This window comes from Lemur catta, chromosome 11 (assembly GCF_020740605.2).
Source record: "Lemur catta isolate mLemCat1 chromosome 11, mLemCat1.pri, whole genome shotgun sequence".
In the NCBI taxonomy this organism is placed as follows: domain Eukaryota; kingdom Metazoa; phylum Chordata; class Mammalia; order Primates; family Lemuridae; genus Lemur; species Lemur catta.
In genome coordinates this window covers 77,229,053-77,252,763 of record NC_059138.1, presented here as the reverse complement: position 1 = coordinate 77,252,763, position 23,711 = coordinate 77,229,053, and the positions used below count along the sequence as shown (strand labels likewise).

Genomic DNA, 23,711 nt, shown 5'->3' with positions numbered 1-23,711 from the left:
AACCTGGAGAGTGAGCACACATGGTGATAATCCAGCACCTTGCAATACAGATGCCTTAGATACTGGAGCACAGCGGGCCACTCCCCTACCTCTTATACCAAAACTCCCCAACTCCAGCATCTGTGAGGCCCTCATCCCCACTGGCCATGGCATTCTTAAACTATGACACCAGAGCCCTCAGGTTGGTAGGAAACTGCCCTTCCTTTTCTCTGCCCCTGCCATTTATCCCTGAGAGTAGGAGGATTTGATTGACATGAAACTGTTCTTGGCCGCATACTGAGAGGACTCCCTGTGCTAAAGAGGAGACATGGGGTCTGGGAAGCAGACCAGCATGCTGTGGCTGACGTTTGAGTTCACCTCCGTAGTGACTATCTAGTCTCTTGCAGGAGTTAGGAACCCTGTGTTCCTGCAACTAGGCAGATGGCAGGGCAACCTTAGGATATCAAGCTTGGGTTTTTGCAAAGTTCATTCATTCATTCATTCATTCACTTACTCACTGATACTTCTTGAGCATGTACATCATGGTAAACCCTATTCCAAGTATAGGGAGCAAGTGGTGCAAACCCAGATACAGTCCCTGTGTTCATAGTCCTTACACAACAGTGAGGAAATAGATGTTAACCATCATACAAACAGATGATCACAAAAAGAGGTGAGAACTATGGAGAAAAAGAACATGGTGGCTCAGGGACATGCAAATAATGAAGAAACCTGACCTGGTCACAAAGCCAAGAAGAGTTTTCCTAGAGGTGGTGGCCATTTGCTGAGCTCTGAAGGATGAACCAGAAGTCACTGTGTGTCAAGGGGCCAGGGGTGGGGAATGGGTGGAGGGAGAGGGAGAAGAGGGCCCCAGATAGTGGCAGAGGCCAACGTCACTAGAGCCCAGAGGAGGGTGTGGGAGGCAGGGCTGAGGCGTGAGATCTCTGCCTTTATTCTGAGCAAGGAGAAAATGTTAAGAAGGGGACCCACAGGGTCAGATTTGTGTTTGAAAAGGGTCACTTCAGCTGCAAAGTAGGGAATAGATAATGTGGAGTCTGAAGTGGAGTGACAAGACAAATATAACCCCACCACCTCCCTAAAACACAGGTCTCATAGCAATGATTAAATTTTGGGTGTTGGACAGTTGAACATATTTATTAATATACTTACTCATTCAAAATTTGAGATGGAGAGAGTGGAGAGAACTGTCAGAAACCACTTATATAATTGATTCCTTTCTGGGTCACCGAAAGACCTCTGTCTTTAACTCATCTGTATTGTGGGCACTGCTTTACGGAGGATTTTCAAGAGTTCCATACTATATAAACAGCATTGGGCTGGGGGATCAGAGATCTGAGTTCCTGTCCTAGCTTCCTCTCCAAATCAGTTTCCCTGGGTACTGAGCTTTCTTACGATTGCTTTTGTGGAGCAAATGAGATAAAATAGGAAAAAGACTGAACAGACACAAGGGCTCAGAGACACTGTTTTTCCCTGAAGGGCATTATTTAAGTAGTGATTAAGTAATACATTTTAAATATAATTTATATATGATTTGATTGATGAATATTAAAGTGTAGATTGTTTTTCTACAGCTCTGACACATAAAGACACCAGAATCTGCAGTCCACTGTTTTTATTCAACCCTCAAAGTACACAATTGGCATCAGATGCAAAGGCCACCTTGGCTAGGATGAGCAAAATTGTCTTCCGTTTCCTGTTGTTTGCTCTCAGAAAGTCTCCTGCAGTTTCCTTTGAGGAATCTCATTTAGCTGGAAGGACCTGCTACTATAGGTTAGGAAATACCCATTCTTTTCTTCTTGAGAAAGGTAAGCTGTTATCTTGGATTTTCCAGGGCAAAGCTGATTTCAAATAGTACATCGTTTTCCCCATAAGTACACTTGCCTATGGAGAATCTTCTGCCCTGATTTTTGGGTCAAGAATGATGGTCATTATACGTGTGTTCAAACTCTGCAGAGATTATACATTAAAGCCAGTTCAAAGGCAATGCCATATCCAGGAGAGCTGGAGAAGATATTCTCAGTTCCTCCATTTCCTATGCATCCATTTGCTGCCGGGAGTTTTCTGAGTAAGATTTTCACACTTACAAATTACAAGCCATGGTGAGGGAGCCTCAGTGGCACAGGATAACAGAGATTCTACACAATCCATCATGTAACTGGCCTCTTATTCTCAGCTAGCAAAAATAATTGCTTTATTAACTTATTTTCACAACTGCATGCTATCTCAGTCTATTCTGGTTTTAAAGAAAACAACCTGGACAACATAGAGAAAATTCACTTAATTGCATTTGAAAGGAAACACTGCTTGAGTCCTTTATGGTACTACCTCCACCCTTCAGCACCAGCCTCTGCCTCTCCAAGTGATAATTAGGCATTAGAAGTCGGCTGTGTGATCTCAGCCAACAGCTTTTACAGGGTGTCTGGATTTAAAGAAAGGCCCTGTGTGAAGCTTCTGAAAAACAGCTCAGTCTCTCAGGTCTAGTGCCGCCTCCTCTCTGGTAGCCAGGGTTCCAGGTAGATGCCTTCAGAATGAACAATGGCCAACTGCTTTGCCAGTTCTTTGGGATGCCTTTAATTTGAGCCTTCTCTCTAAATGGGCTACCACATAATGCATTTAATTTCTTAATATGACTATCATTTGTTTGGAGGGAAGTTGTTCCCAATGTGCTGAGAACTGTTTTAATTGGAATGTAATTCTATTCATTAAACCTCTACTTTACTTTGCCAGAAAGGGGCCACATGGGGAAGGGAAGTGGGGGAGGTTTGGCTTCCACCCAAATCGTCCCAGTGACGTCCAGGGTTCGTTATGTTTTGGCTGGTTTTGCCCCTCACCATTCTGTGTATGCTCATTTGAGACCGGGACTCTAGTACAAAGGCCATCTTCCCAGGAAGAAAGGGCTGGTCTTTCTTCCTTTCTTCAGTTAGGGCTGTGCAGGCGATGGGATCTCCTTACCTGAAGTCCTTCTTCAGCATTTGTGAGTTGATTCCATGTAGTAACTGCTGCCCATTCAGTACCCGGGCAGTGGGGATGTGGCAATAGAAGAGGCACAGCCCATGCTCTGAAGGTGTCTTAAAATTATCCGAAGTTACAGTTGGATAGGGCATTTTAGCTTACAAAGCCCTTTGCCATACATTATCTCACTTAATTCTCAAATTACAAAAAAGGCAAAGTAAGAATTATCATTCTCATTTTTGAGATAAAGAGCCAGACTCAGAGAGTTCCAGAGACTTTCTCCGTGTCACACAGTTGAGGCTGGAACCCAAGGCCTTTGTTTCTACAACAGCCAGTCTACTTTTCATCCCACCCCAGGAAATCAGAAAAGATGAGAGCTTTTGTGAGTAGCCTTGGAGTTTACTGAGCTGCCTGCGGCCATGGCTGCAAATGTACATCATGTTTATACAGCAAATCTGATAGGATGAGCGCACAACTGTGTTTTCTGAGCGAGGATCCCGTGGTAAAGACTGATATTTGTGGTGATCTTATCCTATTATCCACATACCTGTAATTGCTTTTGGTTTCTGAAAGACTTTATGGAGGCTGGTTTTACCACTTATGCCTCAACCAGCAGTCCGGCCACAACTTTATTCCCCTCTGCACAAAGCTATGATTGGAACCATCAGAAGTGGGAGCGGAGCACTGGCATCAAAAAGGCCAAAAATCATCAGGAACACGACATGGGTCTTCACTAGGGGGCTCCAAACTGAAGTCAATGGATGAAATGTTCCAGGTGGGGCACGTGGCAAACCTGGAAATACAACCTTCTTCCAAAATGGGCATCGAGTACTCAGTTCCTGGTGATGGTTGCCACGTTTCTATTCAGGCCCAGAGTTGCCAGGTCTTGAGATGTTTTTCCAAGAGAATGTGGAAATCTAGAATTTTATGTACATTGTCTTGTTTGGACTGTCAAATACTAATAGTTAATCCAAACATTATTAAAATTCTGTAGGACAAACAAAAACAAAAGCAAAATAAAACCAAACCAAACCTGGTGAGTCTCTTTGTAATCGAAAGTAAGGAAATAGGGTATTTTTAGGAGAAATGCAGCAGGGCATTGAGATGTGGGTAGAAGTATCTTTATTTCCAGCAGGGTACTACATCTTTTTCATCTTTGTGAGGAGGACAGAAAGGCAGAAGGGATTAATAAACTGTTGGAGCCAGAGTATATACAGACCTTTCAAATTATCCCTCTTATGTATGATGATTTGAATATTTACTTTTCCTCTTATTAATAATAGTTCTTACCTCTCTCCCTGTCTATTTCCTGGTGCATGAGACCCATGTGCAAAGCCTTCCCATGGGCACCCACAGATTATGGGCTGGGGCAGGGGCTATATACAGACCCCTACTCACTAGCTAACAACACACTTTTCCCTCCCATCCAAGAAAGCATATTGGAGTCTAAATAGGTCTAAAAATACCAGAATGGTCTTCCATTGACCTTAATTTTTAAAAAAGTAAATTCATCACAAACATTGGTATTTTACCTATCATCAGTAATGGTTTACTTGTGACCCAGCTCACAAATGTCAGGACGGTATGGTTAAGAACTACTGTTCTTAAAAGCAAAAATTAATTATGAGGACATATTGCTAAGCTTCCCAGACAGACCAGCACTCTCTGCCTCTGTTATTTTCAGCCAAAGCATGGTGGGCTGGGCTGACTCTCCCAGCTCATAAATTCACCTTTTTGAGTATCTGTTACAAGGATCTTAGCAATGTCACCAGAGACAGTTGAACTCTTAAGATTGGACAGGAGAAATAAAAGACCATGTTCCCCAAAGCAGTCAGTGAGTTAGAACACAAACATTCTCACCTCTCTAACTGACAACAGGGAGCCCCCACTTGGACTGGTGTCTGGATGAAACTAAGTCAAATCCTGCCCAGCAGCATAAACCGAGAAGTAAACATCTCCATGTTTCCATGTTCTTTGCTCCATGAATTGACCCAGAAAATGAAGAAACTGAATACCACAGCTTTCCCTGTTACTCCCTGAATTAAGATAATCTTTTTCTTTTCCATTGCATTGGAAAATGAAAATTCAAAACGTGGGAGTAGAAAGCAGACTCAAAGAAGAAGAGAGAGACAAAGAAGTTACCAGCAATTTGATGTAGTATGTCTCTGGGGGAAAAAGTGTCTGGATCTTAAAATCAGACTATGACAAAAATGAGAGCAGAAACAAGTCTATTTTTTTTTCTCTAGGTCACCACAGGGAACTGATCTAACCTATTTACAGGGTGGTCTCAGGGGAACTATCTCTAAATAGCTATCTTGTCACCATCCTTTTCGTCATCTTCCGTGATCACTTTGGGTCTCTCATCCCTGAGAAGTGTCACACCTGCAAAACAAAGCACAGACCTGAAATTAAGTGCCTCTAATTAAAATAGTAGACAAACTTGCAGCATAAACACAGCACACGGCAGCATGGCAACCCAGAGACCTCCTAGTGCCTGCAAAGCTAACCGCTAGAGGTGCCAGCTGAGAGAGAGGGAGATTGGTGGTCTTATTTGGCCTTCTCAGAGGTAGGCAGTGAGGACAGAGCAACGGTTACAAGGGGACGTACAACCTGGGGGTCCGAGCAACTTTCACCCTCCTCTCTGAGTTCTGCTCCTGAGCCTGCAGCGCCGTGGGATGGAAAGCATCCAGCTGCTTTGGACTTATGCTTTACCACTCATGGAGTCTGTGCCAGGCCCAGTTAGCACATTCATACCTAAATTTTCTCATATGTAAAGTGAGGACACTAATAATTATCTTAATGGGGTGTTGTGACAATTAGGTAAGATGTGTGCAACAATGCTTAGCACAGAGCCACACCTTCAGCAGCTAAATGTGGATTTTTCCTTTCCCTTCACAATTTATTAGTTTATTTTCCTTTTGAAAAAGAACTGATGAGCCTCATAAAGTTATAGTTAAAAGTATTTTACTAACATCTGGGGGAAATATTGAGTTGATGGTCCGGACATGCCATTTCCAAATGTCAATACTGTACCAATCAATGATAAAGTTTACACCTTTCAGAAAGAAATGAGAAAATAAAGAAAGTGTAGTGAGCTTTTTCTATGGCTGTATGGGTACCATTTAAAAAGTTATTCTTTATTTTGAGGTTATTCTTTTCCTTCTTTTGGGGATACCCCTTCTTTTATGAAATTTTAGAAATGTTAGATGGTTTTCTAAAGCATCCTTATTAGGCAAAATAAAAAGTTGCTATTCCTATGTTGGGCTCCACAATATATATTTTTAACAGTTTACTGGTCTGTGAAATCCAGAAGTCTGAGCACAATTTTCTGGACTGATCAGCCCAGAAAGGACCAGCCAAGGAGGTCCGGGTGGTTCTGCTCATCCTGTGAAGTGTAGAGCCCAGTCATTTTGATAAAAGGACAAGGGAAGCTGTGATTCAAGGCCAGTCCTCGTGGTTTCTGACATCCCACTCCAGCCATACGGCATCGTTTTCCCACCGCTGCCTAGCACGGCCTCCCTCCCTCTTCTCCCAGTTAGAGACCTTTCAGTCCATGAAGCATTTCAGAAAGATCTAAACTTGAGAGAGGGAAGCTGTGCACCACAAGAGGACTTTCTATAACACTGGACTCCATTCAACAGCAGCAAATTAATGAACTACGTGCTGATCTTAATGACTATTCATTGGATTCAGTTCCTGGTTTGTTCATATGGATTCTTTACCAATTAGCTGATATTTATTGGAGGAGAAAAACAATTTCAAGAGTCTGGCTGAAACTTAAGGTTTTTGCATAAATCGCTTATGAAACACACTGGGAGATATTTTCTCTGATACCCGCTGCATAGTGTTTTGGACTTCTATTTGGAATTAAGGCTAGTATGGTAGGAGAACATAGGGCTATGCTGAGCCCCAAAACTTCCCATCCTTCCTTCCTGATATCTGTTCGTGTTAAGCCAAATTTGGGTTGATTTGAAATGGGCAAGAGCCTTTAAATTCCCAAATAAATCTTTGTCAACTTTCTGGTTACTTTGAGTATCCTTGAAACCTAGCAGATGAGAATCTGCTCCCTACATGACCTCAAAGTCCTGGGACTTCAGGGAGAGGAGGATCCTGTTAAATTATCAAGGCCAGCCCTTCCTGAAGTTGGCTGGGCTGTCCACAGGGGCATGGCAGATCATTTCAAGTGGAAAGTGAACAAGCATTTTACATTAATATAGTTAAGCATTAAGATTAGTGTCTTATAATAAAAAATATATATAGTAGCTCAGCAAAATCTTGATTTCACAGATATTGTTGCTAAGGATGAGCTTTAAATCAAGGGTAAATACATGTCATCACTGCATTCTTGTTCTCGATGCTTTGGTGATCTGAAGATGACTTGGATTTGGGAAGCATTGGTCTGGTTTAACCCCTTCCTGATCCTCATGCTTTCCTGTGGGAAGCAGAGGTATGTCGTCAAAGGAATGTGGACCCTAGACCCAGAAAGCTTTGCCTTTGGTGATCACTCAGCCTTGGGCAGGTCACTTAAGCTGCATGAGCCTAGGCTTATTCATATGAAAATTGGAGAAAAAATAATTTGTATCTCCCACAGGGTGTGATGCCCCAAGATAGATGTAGGCCCACATTCTTGTATGCTCCAGACACATCTTACATGAACTTCTGTTAAAGTACTTTTCACCTTGTAGGAACCATTGGACAATACATCCATCTCCCCTGCTGACCTGTGAGGCTCTCAAAGCGTATTCTAACATCTGTCACAAGACTTTGAATATAGCAAAAGGGATTTAGGGATTTAGCAAATGTCAGTTCCTTCCTTTCTCCTTCTCTCTATACAGAAGAGTTTAGGAAACTTGGTTGTTTATAAGAGTTTGGTGTGTTTTAAGGCCAAGGCTGCCAGTCCAAGGTCTCTAAGGGCCAATCAGCCTTGCAGCAAGCTGTTTCAGAGCATGATCCTACTCAGGGAACCCTCTAATGCTGTTCAGGCACATTACAGACATGTGCCTCTGATCTGAGGGAGCCAGAGCTAAAAGCAACATCTCTTCTGATAAACCACGCCAGAGAGAATGCTCTATTCCCAGCAGGACAGAAGAGGTGTCACTTTCCTTTGCAAAAGTACTGTATTTTGATGGTTGATGCCCCAACCTGCCCAAACGTTCACAGTTCATGGACCAATTTTCTAGAAGGCCTCTCTTCAGTGCTTCCAGCCTCATTATTCTTTACTTTGCCTCGTTACATTTGCCACAGACCTCACCTGGAGACTTCTTTCTGTCTCAAGTAGGCCTTGGCTACCCAGATCTAGGCAATCATAACCATGCTCCCTGCCATGCAGTCACCAAGATGGCGGCCCTGGCAACTGTGGGCCAAATGGGGAGTCAGCCTGGGCTGGCATAAAAGCTTGAGGTGACTCCCCTTTCAGGGACTGTTCTGGCAGTTGGCACCTGTCAAATAAGCTCATTAACCTAGGGGAATGAAAGTAGTTAGCAAGGAATTTAGAAGGGAGAGCAAAGCCTTGTCCAGTTTTCACTTGCCAAGGGCTAATGAGAGGAGATGTCTCCAGAGTGCATTTATCTGTGAGTTTCTCTCAATGCCCTTATTAGAACCAACGTGAGTCTTTCTGAACATCTGCCGAAGGCTCTATCCTTATCAGCTTAACTAGCATTTCGATTACTGGCAAATCTTTAGATACTAAAAGACTCTTCAAAAAGAAAGTACTTCAGCTAATATGCTAATAAAAACTAGAATCACATCAATATTCATAATTAAACATACTTATAACACAGAGATTTGCTGAATCAAGGAATTCCATGATATGTAAAGTCTATGGATATACAGCCCTAACCCCACCCCAGCTATTGTTAATTTTGCATTGTTTGATAACATTTTTGAATCAATAGGGAAGCTACTCTTTAGGATGTAGATATTGGGATGCAGGCAACATCCATTGTCAGGTAAACAGAGCTCAATACTTTAGAAAGTTCCTTGAATTGGCAGGTTTAGATGGAGTGGTAAAATGCTTGGAGAATTTTCGCCTTCACTAATGGTTTGATTCATCTCAAAGAATATAAGATTGAATGGAGAATGAAGAGGAACTAACATTTATTGAGAGCTTTTGTTATGCCAGGAGCTCTGTTCAATGCTTTATATACTTTAATTAATTGTAGTAGCAACCCTAAGTGACAGATTTTATGGTCCTCCTTTCAGGCGTAGATAAAATGAAGGAGGCTTTTATAGTTTAAGTTGATTGCCCAGGGTCACAAAGCTAGTGCAGAGCAGAACCAGAGACAAAACCTACACCTTTCTGAGTCTAAAGCCCATGTTCAGTTTTGTCTACTAGGATGACTCCTTGCCCATAAATACTTTTGGACCTCTACTATGTCTTCATTTAGAAGGTCTTCAATGAAAATAGATACAAGAATGGGTAGAAAATAATTAGTCTCCATCAGGTACTGCAAAATTGTGATTGCCAAATAGATTATCAAATTAACATATATATATTTAGCATTGCTATATAGAAATGACTAGACTAGACATCAAGGTCAATACTGGAAACCCAAGGCTATTACAACCCAGTCCTCATGAATTCATCAAGCAAGTTATTGATGGAAGTCAACTAAAACAGCAGCTACAATAACAACAATGAGGACAATAAAGGCAACACTAAAAGAGATGACAAAGTCTTGCGTATTTGCATGCTCATGACTAATAACAGAGTTAGTTCAGAATAGAAAAGAATAATTTTGGACTTAAAGGGGTCTCTTAGCAGAGGCTTTGAGCTGGCTGAGTCTTAAAAGGTAACTGGACCCAGGCAGAGGCAGAGGTTGGGTGGAAACGTGATCAGATAGAGGATCAGTGTAGGTAGGAATACATGCTACCTATGAGAAGTGCAGTGGAGGCAGGTTCAGACCCTCTGACCTGGTCCTTGGACCATTTATGCAGAGAATGTCTCCCCATGCTCCATGCCACCTTGCCTGGCAAGTCAGAATATATGTGACCCTGTCCATCCCTCTCGTTTTATTTACGAACAACAATTCTTTGATAGAGGCAAAAAACAAAGGGTGAAAAATTGATTTAAGGTATATATAATTCTAAGGCAGAATTTCTCATACTGTACCATAACCTTTAGAATGATTAGACTAATAGGCAGTAGAAAAAAAATTCTATGGCAAGTATATCACAGCTGGGTTATAAAAAGTCAAAGTGATTCCTTTGCTGCAGGACTTTTCAGGGATTTTATCACAGGCATACCTCAGATATTGCAGGTTTGGTTCCAGACCATTGCAATAAAGTCATATCACACTAAAGAGAATCACATGGATATTTTGGTGTCCCAGTGCATATAAAAGTTATATTTGCACTCTGCTGCAGTCCACTAAGTATGTAATAGCATTATTTCTAGAGAAAGTAATGCACATACCTTAATTAAAAATACATTATTGATAAAAAATGCTAACAATCATCTGAGGCTTCAGCCAGTCATAATCTTTTTGCTGGTGGAAGGTCTTGCCTCAAAGTTGGTGGCTGCTGACTATTAAGGGTGGTAGTTGATGAAGGTTGGGGCAATTTCTTAAAATAAGACAACAATGAAGTTTGCTACAATGATTGACTCTTCTTTTCATGAAAGAATTCTCTGTAGCATGTGATGCTGTTTGATAGCGTTTTACCCACTGTAGAACTTCTTTCAAAATTGGAGTCAATTCTCTCCAACCCTGCCACTGATTTATCAACTAAGTTTATGTATTATTCCAGATTCTTTGTTGTCATTTCAACATTGTTCATAGCATTGTCACCAGAAGTAGTTTCCATCTCCAGAAACCACTTTCTTTGCTCATCTGCAAGAAACAACTCCTCATTGGTTCAAGTTTCAATGTGAGATTGCAGCAATTCAGTCACATCTTTAGGCTCCACTTCTAATTGTGGTTCTCTTGCTATTTCTACCACATCTCTAGTGACTTCCTCCACTGGAGTCTTGATCTCCTCAAAGTCATCCATTAGGATTGAAGTCAATTTCTTCCAAACTTCTGTGAATGTTGATATTTTGATTTTCTCCCATGGATGACAACCGTTCTTAATGGCATCTAGAATAGTAAATCCTTTCCAGAAGGTTTTCAACTGACTATTCCCAACAGAGAAATCACAATTTATGGCAGTTATAGCCTCATGGAATGTATTTCTTAAATAATAAGACCTGAAAATTGAAATTAGTCCTTGATCCATGGGTTGTAGAATGGATATTGTGTTAGCAGGCATAAAAACAACATTATTCTCCTTGTACATCTCTATCAGAGCTGTTGGGTGCCTAGGTGCATTGTCAACAAGCAGTGATATTAATATTTTGAAAGTAATCTTTTTGTTTTTAAAGCAGTAGGTAAGTCTCAACAGTGGGCTTAAAATATTCAGTAAACCATGTTGTAAACATCTATGCTGTCATCCAGGCTTTGTTGTTCCATTTCTAGAGCACAGGCAGAGTAGATTTAGCATCATTATTAAGGGCCCTAGGGTTTGCAGAATGGTAAATGAGCATTGGTTTCAACTTCAAGTCACCAGCTGAATTAACCCCTAACAAGAAAGTCAGCCTATCCTTTGAAACTTTGAAGGCAGGCACTGACTTCTCCCATCTAGCTATGAAAGTCCTAGATGATATCTTCTTCCAATAGAAGGCTGTTTCCTCTACATTTGTTGTTTAGTGTAGCCACTATCATCAATGATCTTAGCTAGATCTTCTGGATAACTTGCTGTAGCTTTTACATCAGCACTTTCTCCTTCATCTTGCACATTTATGTTAAGGAGAGAGCTTCTTTCCTTAGATCTCATGAGTTAAACCTCTGCTAGCTTCAAATTTTTCTTCTCCAGCTTCCTCACCTCTCTCAGCCTCCACAGAATTAAAGACAGTTAGAGCCTTGCTCTGGATTAGGCTTTGGCTTAAAGGAATGTTGTGGCTGGTTTGATCTTCCCTCCAGATTCAAACTTTCCCTGTATCAGCAATAAGGCTGTTTAGCTTTCTTATCATGTGTTCACTGGAGTAGCCCTTCTAATTTCCTTCGAAACCTTTTCCTTTGCATTCACAACTTGGTTAACTGTTTGTGTGAGAGGCCTAGCTTTCAGCCTATCTCACCTTTTGACCTGCCTTCCTCACTAAACTTAATCATTTCTAGCTTTTGATTTCAAGGGAGGCCCAAGGAGGGGGAGAGAGATGGGGGAGTGACCGGTCAGTGGACCAATCAGAACACATACAACATTTATGGATTAACTTCATCTTATATGGGTGCAGTTCGTGGCACCCCCAAAATAATTACAATACAACCATCAAAGATCACTGATTGCAGGTCATCATAATAGATATAATATTAATAATAATAAAAAAGTTTGAAATAGTTCAAGAATTACCAAAATGTGACATGGAGACATGTAGTGAGCCATGCTGTTGGAAAACTGGTGCCAACAGACTTGCTCACCATAGGGTTGCCACAAACCTTCAATTTGTAAAAAACCCAGTATCTGTGAAGCACAAAAAAGCTGAGCACAATACAATGCGATATGCCTGTATTCCATTAACATTGTGAACCTCTACTATGGAAATATCACCAGGTAACAGTTCCTTCTTCTCTTGGGGAAATAGTTGGAATTAACAAACTATTCTTAAGTCAGTTCTCCTGAGGTCTCTTGGACCTCTTTTCCAATAGCATAACTGCTCTGAAAGAAGATAGAACACTGGCAAGGAATGATTTGTGGAAGGACCCTTCACTGGGAGACAGTGCTTTGTCCTTCATGTCCCATGTGCGGTCCGAGAACTGTGACTGGCCATCTCTGCTGACGCCATGTTACATGAGGTGAAGACTGATGCAGGGTGTTACTGAGAGCCAATGGCTCCTGCCAGTGGGTATCAAAGGCAGTCCTCAGAACCTGCCCTCTTCTGAGCAAGTTAAATTATGGTGTCCAACCTGGCTATGAGTTTTAGGAAAACTTCCCTTTTCCTGCTTTAGGACCAGATATTTAGTTGCTGTATCTCTCCCACCTAGAGTATGAACTTCATGACAGCAAGGACTTTTCCTTTTAGGTTTGTTTTTTAGTGTGTGCTCAGCACTTGAACAGTGTCTTACACATAGTGGGTACCTAACAAATATTGATTGAGTTAAAAGCCAAAGATACTGGCACCTCGGGACACTGTCCCTTTGCCTCAAATACTCTCTGCTCAGTTACCGCCATGGTACCACCTACACACGCTCTTCAGGTCTTTGCTTAAACATCCCTTCCTCAGAAAAGTCTTCCCTGTGCAATCTAAAGATGCAATCTCCTTTTCTTTCTTCTTCTGCCTAGCTTTACTTTTCTTCACAGCATTTATTCCTAGCAAACTTTCTATTATGTATTTATCTATATGATTATTAACTTTTTTCCAGTTCCAGTGCCTAGAACAGTGCCTGGACTATGACAAGTACTCAATAAACATTGTTAAAAGAACTGCCATGCGCAGTGTGGCTCACACCTGTAATTCTAGTACTTTGGGAGGACGAGGTGGAAGAATTGCTTGAGACCAGGAGTTTGGGACCAGCCTGGGCAACATAGCAAGACCCCATCTCTAAAAAAATTTTTAAAAATTATCTGGGAATGGTGGGGTGTGCCTGTAGTCCTAGATAATTGGAAAGGCTGAGGTAGGATGATCTCTTGAGCCGGCCCAGGAGTTAAAGGCTGCAGAGAGCTATGATTATGCCACTGTAGCACTTCAGCCTGAGCAACAGAGTGAGATCCTGTCTTTAAAAAAAAAAAAGAATGAAGACACTTTGAGGATTAGACTTCTGTATCTCCTAAGCAGGGAGAGAGAGGGAGAGAGAGAGAGAGAGACAAGTGAGAGAAGTGAGAGAGGGTTATCACTCACCTGACCAGGTGGGTTGCATACCCACCCTTAATCTTGATATACTGGCAAGTGGTGAAGAAGAAGGGATGGATAGAGGCAAGAAGAGGTGGGAAGAGAGGAAGAGAGAGAGGAAGAAGGACAGAGTGCAGAGAACACAAATCCCATGGAATTTAAAACTAGATCCTCTAATGTGGCTGGGGACAAGCCACTGTTTTGTCATGATGTCTTCTTCTGAGCTACCTTTTGATTTTTTTCTTTGTTAAAATAAATAACGGGGAAACATAGTTTTATAGTAACAACCAAACTTCATCTTCTCCCTAAAACGTTCCTTCTGGATTCCTACAATGCTACATGTTCAAACCACACCATAGCGAAAAACTACTCAAAGGTGAGACAGACCTAGGGTTGAGCCCTGGCTCTGCCATGTAACAGTGTTTGATCTTGATCATAATTTGATCCATTCATTTATCCATCTAATCATCTCATCGTTGATCCAACCAATCTGCCAATCAGCCAACTATCCATCAATTTCATCCACATAAGACTTTAAAGTAGCTGAATAAGTTGATATTTCTCCCTCAGTTTCTTTGTCTGTAAAAGGAGGTAATAGCTACTCTATTGTATTAGTCAGTTTATTTTTTAAAATCCCTGAGACGTGCCAAACTTAGTACCTAACATTTATTAGGATCTTAGTAAATATTAGTACATTTTCCCCTTGTTACTCGCCTGCCACAACGATCTATGCAAAACATATCACACATACACATACACAGTCTCATACTCTGGTCATGAATGTTCATGTCTTATTCTCCAACTTGCACATAAAATTCTCAGGGACAAGGACTATATCTCACAGAATAGCTTCCTTAGAGCCTGGAGTTGTGCACAAAGATCAGTAAGACTTTTTGGTTGGATTTGACACATATTAATATATAATAGCTCTCATTATTTCTGCATCTCTCTCTCTCTCTCTCTCTCTCTCTCTCTCTCTCCTTTTGAGGATTTGGCCAATTAGTCCAGGTGTCTTGGGAGAATCAGCCACCAGTCTTAGGATGCGTGATGGATGGGAGACTGGAGAGGAGGGCATCTCAGCTCCTCTCAAGGGCCCGCTGACCTTTCTATTCTGTTGGTTCAGTGGTTCTGACCAGCTCTGCTGAAGCGTGAGTAACGCTCTGACCCCTCCCCATCTCCACATCGGCCCCTGGGGAGCCGCCAGTGAAGATAAACCCGAATGGCAGCAGTGAGCGCAGCTCCTCCCCAGAGCACTTGAGCACAGCGCAGCTTGTCCAGCCAGGACGAAGGCCATGCCCCTGGCACCTCCAGATGGTGAGGCTGTCACCTGTCCCCTCGCCCCCTGCAAATGCCCTGCACCAGCTCTTTTACCTGCTGCAAAGGGGGGCATGTGCAGAGCAGGTGTGTCTTTTCTCCTCGGCTTTTTCTGTTCCAGGTCAGTGTTATGAAGAGCTGGGCTCATTTTGCCCTTTGGATGTCTCTCTTGAACATCATATCTTTTAATTAGATGTTCTGAAAGCACACCTGCATGGTCAAGGGAACAGAGAGAGAAACAGAGTCAAATGCAAAAACATAAATGTGCACATATTAGGACTGTGCACAATTACACATCTGGTGAAGTAGTCGATATAGCTTTTCAAACTTATTTTAATAGAGGAAGTTTCTCTTTAATAGGAGTTAGTATTTATTTAGGCTATACTAGGAACATCCTCTATACAAAGGATGCCTGATGTCATTTTAGCCTCACAAAACCCTGAGGAATTTACGATTACACCCACCATCACCTATCTGAGGAAAGTGAGGCAAAGATCTGTGCCCAGGTTGTTACGGCTCACAGGGGTCCGACAGGTGTGTAGCCCAGGCTCTGCCTCCGAAGTCCACCCTCTTCAGCCAGAGGGGAGAGCTTGCTCTTCTGCGAGCTGCCCACTTGCGCCCGATACCTCAATTATCCCTCTGCCTCCAGCCTCCTGCCTTCTCACCTCTATCCTACAGGTGAAACTTGTCTCCATCATTTAATAATTCTCTTCTAACAAATTTTCTACAGTTCAGTACCCAGACCGAACTCCCAGGGTCCCTTTAAGGGCCTCATTATGACATCACTTCTTACTGCACATTTCAGCTATTCCTGTGCTACCATTATTTTTTAGAGAACTGAAAGTCCCTTCTCAGCAAGATCAGGGTTTCGTTTGCTTTGTGTCACTCAACTGCATTGTGAATAGAGATGAAAGCAAATAAATGACCAAGGGGGAAGGAGAAGAGGAAGCAAAATAAGAAAAAACTTTTGAGAATAAGAAAGTGTCACGTGTCCCATCCAGGGGTGCTGTAGAGACAGGCTAGCTGCTTACCAAACGGTTTTGCATTTCTCCTGGGCCTAGAACTCAGACAACTTTCCTGGCCTCCCTTGCTGTCAGGTGAGGCCTCTGATGGGTGGAGGCTTGGGTCACACAGATGTCTCTGTCAATCCTCTGCTCTGTCTACCACCATGCCTACCGGATAGTGATACTCACGGTGACTTGGGAAGCTCCTGGTGACTTTGCTCATCGTGTATTGAAGATGTCAAAACCCATCAGCCTGGGTCCCTGAATGACTGTCTGGAGCAGAGCTTGCCTCCCCCAGCCCCAACATCCACTACTGCTGAGTAAAAAAATAAGCTCTTATGCTATGAAACCACTGATATTTTAAAATTTACCTGTTATAGCAGCTTGCAATATTGTAATTAATGCGCCCATTATTAAAAGTATACCCAGATATTTAAGGAAAGATTTGCAAGACCAGTGTGAGCTGGTGGCAAGGACTCCCCTCTGCAGCCGCGCAAACCGACTGTGTTGTTCGTTACCTGGTATGAAAGGCGGGATGTGCAGTGCTGGTGTATCCTTCCTCCTTGGTTTTTTTTGGTCTGACTCAACATTCAGGGTGGGCTGTGCATTTTTCCCCTTTCTTGGCTTCTTTTTAAGCTCACAGTCCTTAATGAACTGGTCTGAAAGATCATCTGGTTTTGATAGGATACAAAGAGAAAAGAATAAAACAGGCGTAAGGGGCCAGTCACAAACTGGTTGGTTTCCTATCACACCTGGTGATACGGGCACAGGGCATTTGGTCTGAAAAAGAAAAGTGTTTATTCACGTTGGCCCCTTCCACGGGGGACTTTAGTAGCCTCGCATGAATTCGTATAATAAAATGGAAGACTAGAATTCTGTAAAACTCTAAATTAAGAGAACTCAAATGGATGAATCCTCAAGGCAAAGAAGAACTTAAAAATATTGTCAGGCCACAGAGTGGGTTGGAATTAAATTTCTTACAGGAGAATAGGTTCTCTGTGCTAAGTGCGCCTCAATTTCCTTCGCTTAAGCCTTGCTCTCATTGGACACCCCAAGGGCCAGGATGGAACCTTAGTCTCCCTCGATCTTGGCACATTTCCCCAGGGCTCTCAGTAAATGCCTCACTTGCCTTCATTCCTAGGGCCAACCAGTCATCCTAATGACTCACCCTCAGGCTTCAGTGTTTGTCTCTTCCCTCCCCCCGGCTTTGTAACTCTATTTGCCCGTCCTATCTCAGGGTCCCACAGTCTTCTTCTCATCTTTTTCCTTTTCTCAATCCTCTGCATCGACACACCAGGGCTTTTGAAGCCTATCTTTTACGTCAAGTCCATCACAAGTTGTTATTTGTAATGTATCCAATCTGATCACTCCTTGCCCATTCATTAAAATCTTTCCTCTGCTCCATCTTACTTCACAGTGCTTTTGTTGATGTTGCTCACCTTTAGGCTTCGCTGTCATTGTTCTAACACTGGTTCATTGTTCTATAATTTGATATCTCTTGTTCCAGACAGAGATTTCCTGGAGATTGAGGATTATGTCCTTTTTGTAATTTTATTCTTAATTGCCTCTCCCTTTCACAAAAGCATGTTGGTGGAGTCAGGTTGATCTGACTATTGGGACTATGTATTGTAATATCTGGCTGAAAAAGCAACTTTTAAAATGTGTTACTACATACCACAGTCAATCCCCACCCCCATTATACATAGCACAGTCATTTGTTGAATGAATGAATGAATGTTGCTCAGAATGGGTGCTGCCTACTGTGGGTCTCTAGAGGTACAGGCTGGATATAGACCTGCCACAGGGCCACCATTCAACCCCAGGACGCTCCTCAGTGCTCAGTGCAGAGAGCAAGACATTTGCTTCGATTTTGACTTTTTTTTCCATTGCACTTTTCCCCATTTTTGGAGAAATCCTCAACATAAAATATGTTTACGGCAAATGGGGAGAGGGGAGAGGAGGGGGGAGTCATAACCAGGCATAGACAAAGGCTATGAATATGCAAAAGGCCCATCCATCAAAAGTCTGAGTGTCTCATTTTTAGAAATGGGTAGAGGCAGAAATGTTTCTGGTATTTTCATTACAAAGGTTATGTAAAAAGTCAGTTCTGGAAAGGAAACAGATTGACAATAAAGCAGAAAAAGGCTATTTAAAATTCTGTCTTGATAGGCAAAGAGAGATATTTGAAATATTTTATTGGTTCTGCACATGGGGTGTAAGTGTGTCAGGAAATACTGGAAACAAGCTATGCTGCTACATTCCATTTATTGCCTCAGAAATGCTCTGTCCGGGACTCTGGCAGACCCCAAAAAGAGGACAATGCCTTCTCACTCTCTCTCTCTTTCTCTCATTCTCTCTCTCTAATGAACTTCCTTCCAGTGTTTCAGCTAATATTTACATGGCAGACCCCACAGATCCATGGCTATTTGCCTACCCATCTGGCCTTGGCTGTGACCAGAAGGCACGGACTATCGGGTTTCGGGAGGCCCCTCTCAGACTTGCCCGCAGACTGAATAGCAGAGACTCCCCCTCTCTGATTTCCACCACTGACATTCACAATGGAACATTTACCTAAGTGGCTGCAGCGAGGATCTAGCTTGTCCAGCCTGTCTTCTGAGAGCTCCAGTGGCTGCATTTGCTGAGTGGACATCATCAAAGAAGGGTGTGTGTGTATTTCTTCTCCAGCACTACAGAAGTATAAGAAACAGTCCATAGCATGCCTTCTGTTCGTTTATTCATTTATTTATTAAATGGCTATATTTCTGAGCACTTACTATTATGTTCCCAATTAAATTCTGGTTTTTCAAATCTGCTTCTTATACTTAGCTACTAGAAGCTCTCAACTTGAGATTTAAGCCAAAATAAAATTAATCACACACACTCTCACACTCATATACACACACAGATTTATTGGTAATTGTCATGTATCAAATATTCAAAATTTGCTCTCTCTCAGAGGCACTTTGGGAGTTTCAGAATGAACAGTTGCCAAGTCTCAATTAGAAATGAATTAGCGGAGAGTCACAGAAGCTTGCCTACGTTTTCTCTGTTCTGCAAAATAGGATTACGTATACTTCACAGATGAGGAAACTGAGGCTCAGAAAGTTTAATTAATTTATTTAGTCACATATCTCTTAAATAGCCCAGCCTAGATCTGGGTCCAGTTCTGCAGACTTCCACTATACAATCAAGTCTCTTAAAAACAAAGTGAATCCTTTGAACCCAAATTGAATCAGGCTTCTGATTTTCTACACTGACATCCTGCAACTATAAAGTAATATAATTGCCTCCCTGTTCATATATGATGGTGGTAGAGATGTGGTAGGAGAAAATCTGGGTCTTGAATGCATCTTTATTTTCCCCCTAGGGATTCCTGACATGAGAGCAAAACTGTTCCGTGTCCCCATCCCCCATCTTTCCTGGACCACAAATCCACTGAACTTTCCAGAGCTATTAGTTATAGCCATTGCAAGAGGAGTGGACATCCAGAATGGACACGTGTCAAGTCTGAACGAGAAATGCATTAGCTGAGATTTATAGAAAATCTTCATTAGTGCCTGCCTAGACTGTGCCTCTTGAGCTCCTTTTGGATAATTTATTACTCATATCCAACCGTAGCAAGACTTGTAAGGGAGGAACGAAGAAGGTTAAAATAACCTAACTGATCCTCTTCTTTTGAGATTCCTTGACTGAACCCACAGATCAGTTGTGCTAACATTTCAACCTCATAGAATGACTTCAACTCAGCTGTCTTCTGAGGAATAAACCAGTTTTCCCCAGAAAGGCTGGAAACTCTCTCCCCCTATAAGCTGAGATCATTGCATAGCAGATGGAGCCATTAACTGATCACTTGAGTACGGCTTTTAGTGTCACTTCAAGCAAACTGATTGTACTGAGTGACTTCAGCAGAAATCAATTCAGACCACTGTTTTTAGCATATGTATAGAGCTTGCCAACTCCCTGGGACCATAAGGAAGTATGCTGTTACCTTGGCCAGGCCAGCCCCCACCGGCTTGAGTGCAGAGGACAGCCCTGGGAACGTCATTTGGGGTGAGTGGGCTCAGTGCTGCAGTCTCAAGGCAAAGTTACAGCCTCAAATGTGGTCTTACGCACTTATTTAACCAATTTTCTTCCTCTTCAAGCAGAGTCATGAGCTTACTCATAGATGTTGTGCTGAAAATCACCGCCGTGGAGGATCTGGTCAAAATATTTATTCTCCAGAAGAAGAAAGTGGGGCTCACAAGGGTTAAAATGACCTACCATTAGTTGGACACTCAGGGTCAGAGGCATCATTTGAACACAAGCCCCTACTATCTACACTAAGGTCTGTCTAGCAGCAGTTTCCCCTCCTTCTCCCCAACCCTTGAGAGGTAAGCTTCTCTTTGTACTCGGATCGTATGGCTGCTCCTGTGTGCCCAAGAGCTGGTTATTTAATTTGAACCTGAGCTCTCAAGTCAAGTAGACCTGGGTTAAATCTTGGCTCTTTAATTAAGAAGCCGTATGACTTTGATGAAGTTGCTAAATCTTCAAGGACACAGTGAGGACAAATGGAGCCCAAGAACAATATAATCAGTTTTGCCCTCTCTCCCCACAAGCTATCACTGCTGTGATAAAACGTGCAGAGGCTCCCATCTTTGTGGTGCCCCCCAACCACTCTCCACTTCTATGCTCAGTGATAAGGGGTGCTCTTTCGGAGTGAACCACTGTAAGACATGAGCCCTCTAATTCCTGAAATAAGAAATGGGATATTTCTATTTCCTATGCCTGATCATGCCCGTGCCTTCTTCTCTTTAATTGTCTCCACCCTAAGCAGGTGTTGTAAAGGGACGCTGCTCTTGTCATGCTGCCCGGAGAAGGTTTCATCATCTCCCTCAGCAGCTCCCTGTAATTTGGTAACTTTCTAAGGCACCAGCTCTTTCTTTCATACCTAAACTGTTGGTCCTCTGGGTCTTCAGATTTCAACCCCAAAGCTAGCATGTTCAGAGACGTCTGTTGACTGATACTTTACATTTGGGAGTATTTCATAAACTGTCTCTAGTATAAAGATTTGTGACCCCTTGAACATTCTCTGGCCACTTATTGGTTCACTGTGGGCTCTGCATTCTAACACTCATCCAGGGACTTGGGTCGCCATTGTGATTGTCAATGTTGGCCCCTTATGAAAAGCCTGGGGCCCAGTGTGCTGTGAAAACCAGGACATTTTTATTACATAACACTCCCAGAGGGTCCCGGGGAGTACCAAAAGTCACATGCATTTTTTTCTGCTGCAAAACTGTAAAACTATGAATATTCACATTACATGACATAAAGACAGACTACAAAAAGATTCATATCCTTTCAGGTCAGGTTTTGCTACCAAATGAGTTTGCGTTGAAGTTAACAAGTTAACTCTTGCAACTTCTTACTAATCTTTATCTTCCCTTTCACAAGGAACAAAGCTTTTCTTTTCACAGAGAGACACTGTAAATGCAAGTACCGGGGAGAGAGGAGATATATAAACTGATGTCACAATACACAGGGACTGTTAATGACAAAAGTCACCTTCTCTTTTGAGAACAGGAACTGAAAGGGCCAAGGCACTGGGTGCCAGGGAAGGAACCCCACTAAGTTACAGAAGGGCAGGCACATCAGGGAAGCCTGGGAATGCTGAGGACACATTTTATGGAGGCCAGCCTCCGCTGGCTCAGACCTGGTTCCCGTTTCAGGAGGGTAGTAATGCTGTCTCTGTTGCTAAACAAAGATTTGTGGGTTCAGTTTGTGGTTAGAAGGTGGTCTGGGAATTTTGTCTTTTCTCTTAACACTGAGTAGGTGCTTCAGTTGGATGTGAGAATATGTAACTCATGGACAGAAAATTTCTCATGACTGTAAGCATTTGATGCTGGGAGGCAATATGAGATAGAAGCAATGGTTTAGTTGCTGGTACCCCTGTCTAGCTGGATGTACCTGGTCCTTTTGGAAACTTAGTTTTCCCATCTGTAAAATGGGGATGATAGTGGCTCTTCTTCAGGGTTGTTCAGAGTATTAACACTACAATGTGTGTAAAGCACCCAGCCCAGGTCCCACATGCTAACATTTTAATGAGTGAGTGGCCTTCTTTGATCTTTCAGTCCTGCCCTTGTGATTTTAATATGTATGTCTGAATTGATCCATCACAATAATCTCCTAATCCCATTTTTGGCCTTCTTTGAAGCTGGTAATGAGATGAGAACAGTTCTAGGTGCAAACCAGCTGCAGAATACCCATTTCTGGGTCTTAGGAACATGATAAGACTGATTTTTAGGTGTGAGTTGACACTTAGCTTAGCCAGATAATAATCTAAAGAATATCCACAAAGTAATCAGGTCTAGATTTACTTGATGGGATAAAAAGGTAGAAAGTTATAGCCACAGCCCATGTGGTTTCTGGTTACTGCACCCTCTGGCTATGTAAAATACACGTCCCTTGTCAAACCTCTTTTTAACCTGAGGATTGAATTTAGGTTAAAAAGTAGCACATTGTAAGATCAAATTTGTTCATTTAGAAGACCTAAATTGGCAGTATTCCTGGAGGAATGACTCTGACTTGAAGTAGGGCACAGAGATGTTTTTGAGAAGCGCCCTTTCCCCAGCCTTGTAAGATAAACCTCTCCCCCCCGTGTGAACATGCAGATACACCGTTATCTTAAAACTTTGCAATTTAGTCTGTGAGGATTCAGGGGTTTTTACAGAACTCAGTACCATACCACCTTTGGAAAAATGACTTGAAAGTGGTGACTTTCTCTGCTCCGCACCTTGCCCCAGCTCAGCCTTGTTCCATAAAGCACAAACCCCCTGCCACCAGCTATAACCTTTTTTGTCCCAGCAGCCACAAAGAAGTTGTAACTTATTAGAAACTTGTTTTTGTTGCCACAAAAGTTCTTGGAGTAAAAATCCAAAGCACTTACCAATCAGTGCAGGCGCTGGGAAGAGAAGCTGAGCGACAGGGAGGGCGCGTTTGCTCACCGAAGCTGGGCCTGGCTCCTCTGCGGCAGTGGCTGCTGCTGGCCGGCTCCAGCTCCTCTTATCTAGGGACCAGCTGCTGCTGTTGCCATGGGGATGCTCTGTTTCACAGGCGCCAGGGCAAGGGGGATGGAGGAGGATAGAGGACTAACCTCGCCATCACTGCTCTCCACTGCAATGATTGTACATTGCAAAATACAATACACAGAGTCGTGCTTTGAGCTCCCAGTGTGCACGCCGGAGAAATCCACGTGAGTCAGCTACATCTTTGGATCTCCATAGCAAGCCTGTGCAATTGGTTCTTTTTGGGTCTGATTTTGCAAATATGAAAACTGAGGCACAGAGAGGTTAAGTGACTTGCCCAAGAGGGGATTTTGACCCAGCTAATTTTGACCCTTAAATCTATTAGAATTTGATTCAGAGTACTTTCACTCACCACTGCTGCCTTTCAGAGTACTACCATGATGAGAAGTAACAGTAGCAGTTGCTAACATTTACATAAGGCCACCTATGGGCCAGGCACTCTTGTAGAGACTCCACACTTATCAACTCATTTAATCCCCATACCAACCTTGTGACATGAGCTACTGCCACCATCCCATT

The 23,711-nt window shown here is 42.5% G+C and overlaps 1 protein-coding gene across 1 annotated transcript; it reads right to left on the bottom strand.

Annotated features, from left to right (window-relative positions):
• Positions 1 to 4,059: 4,059 nt before the first annotated feature.
• On the bottom strand, positions 4,060 to 23,145 carry PPP1R17 (protein phosphatase 1 regulatory subunit 17). Its single transcript, XM_045563995.1, has 5 exons — positions 23,054 to 23,145; positions 18,703 to 18,818; positions 16,650 to 16,802; positions 15,185 to 15,337; positions 4,060 to 5,334 (listed from the first exon to the last, which is right to left on the bottom strand). Exons 2-5 carry the CDS (start codon positions 18,782 to 18,784, stop codon positions 5,255 to 5,257), a joined length of 468 nt encoding a protein of 155 aa, XP_045419951.1. The 5' UTR covers positions 18,785 to 18,818; positions 23,054 to 23,145; the 3' UTR covers positions 4,060 to 5,254.
• Between the last annotated feature and the right edge of the window lie 566 nt (positions 23,146 to 23,711).

Excerpts from the sequence above, each read along its gene's own strand:
- PPP1R17 (XM_045563995.1), bottom strand. The coding sequence starts at position 18,784 with ATGATGTCCACTCAGCAAATGCAGCCACTGGAGCTCTCAGAAGACAGG. Across the intron at positions 16,803-18,702 it reads TCCTCGCTGCAGCCACTTAG|ATGATCTTTCAGACCAGTTC; the intron begins GTAAATGTTCCA and ends TATCAAAACCAG. Across the intron at positions 15,338-16,649 it reads CATCCCGCCTTTCATACCAG|GTGTGCTTTCAGAACATCTA; the intron begins GTAACGAACAAC and ends TTGACCATGCAG.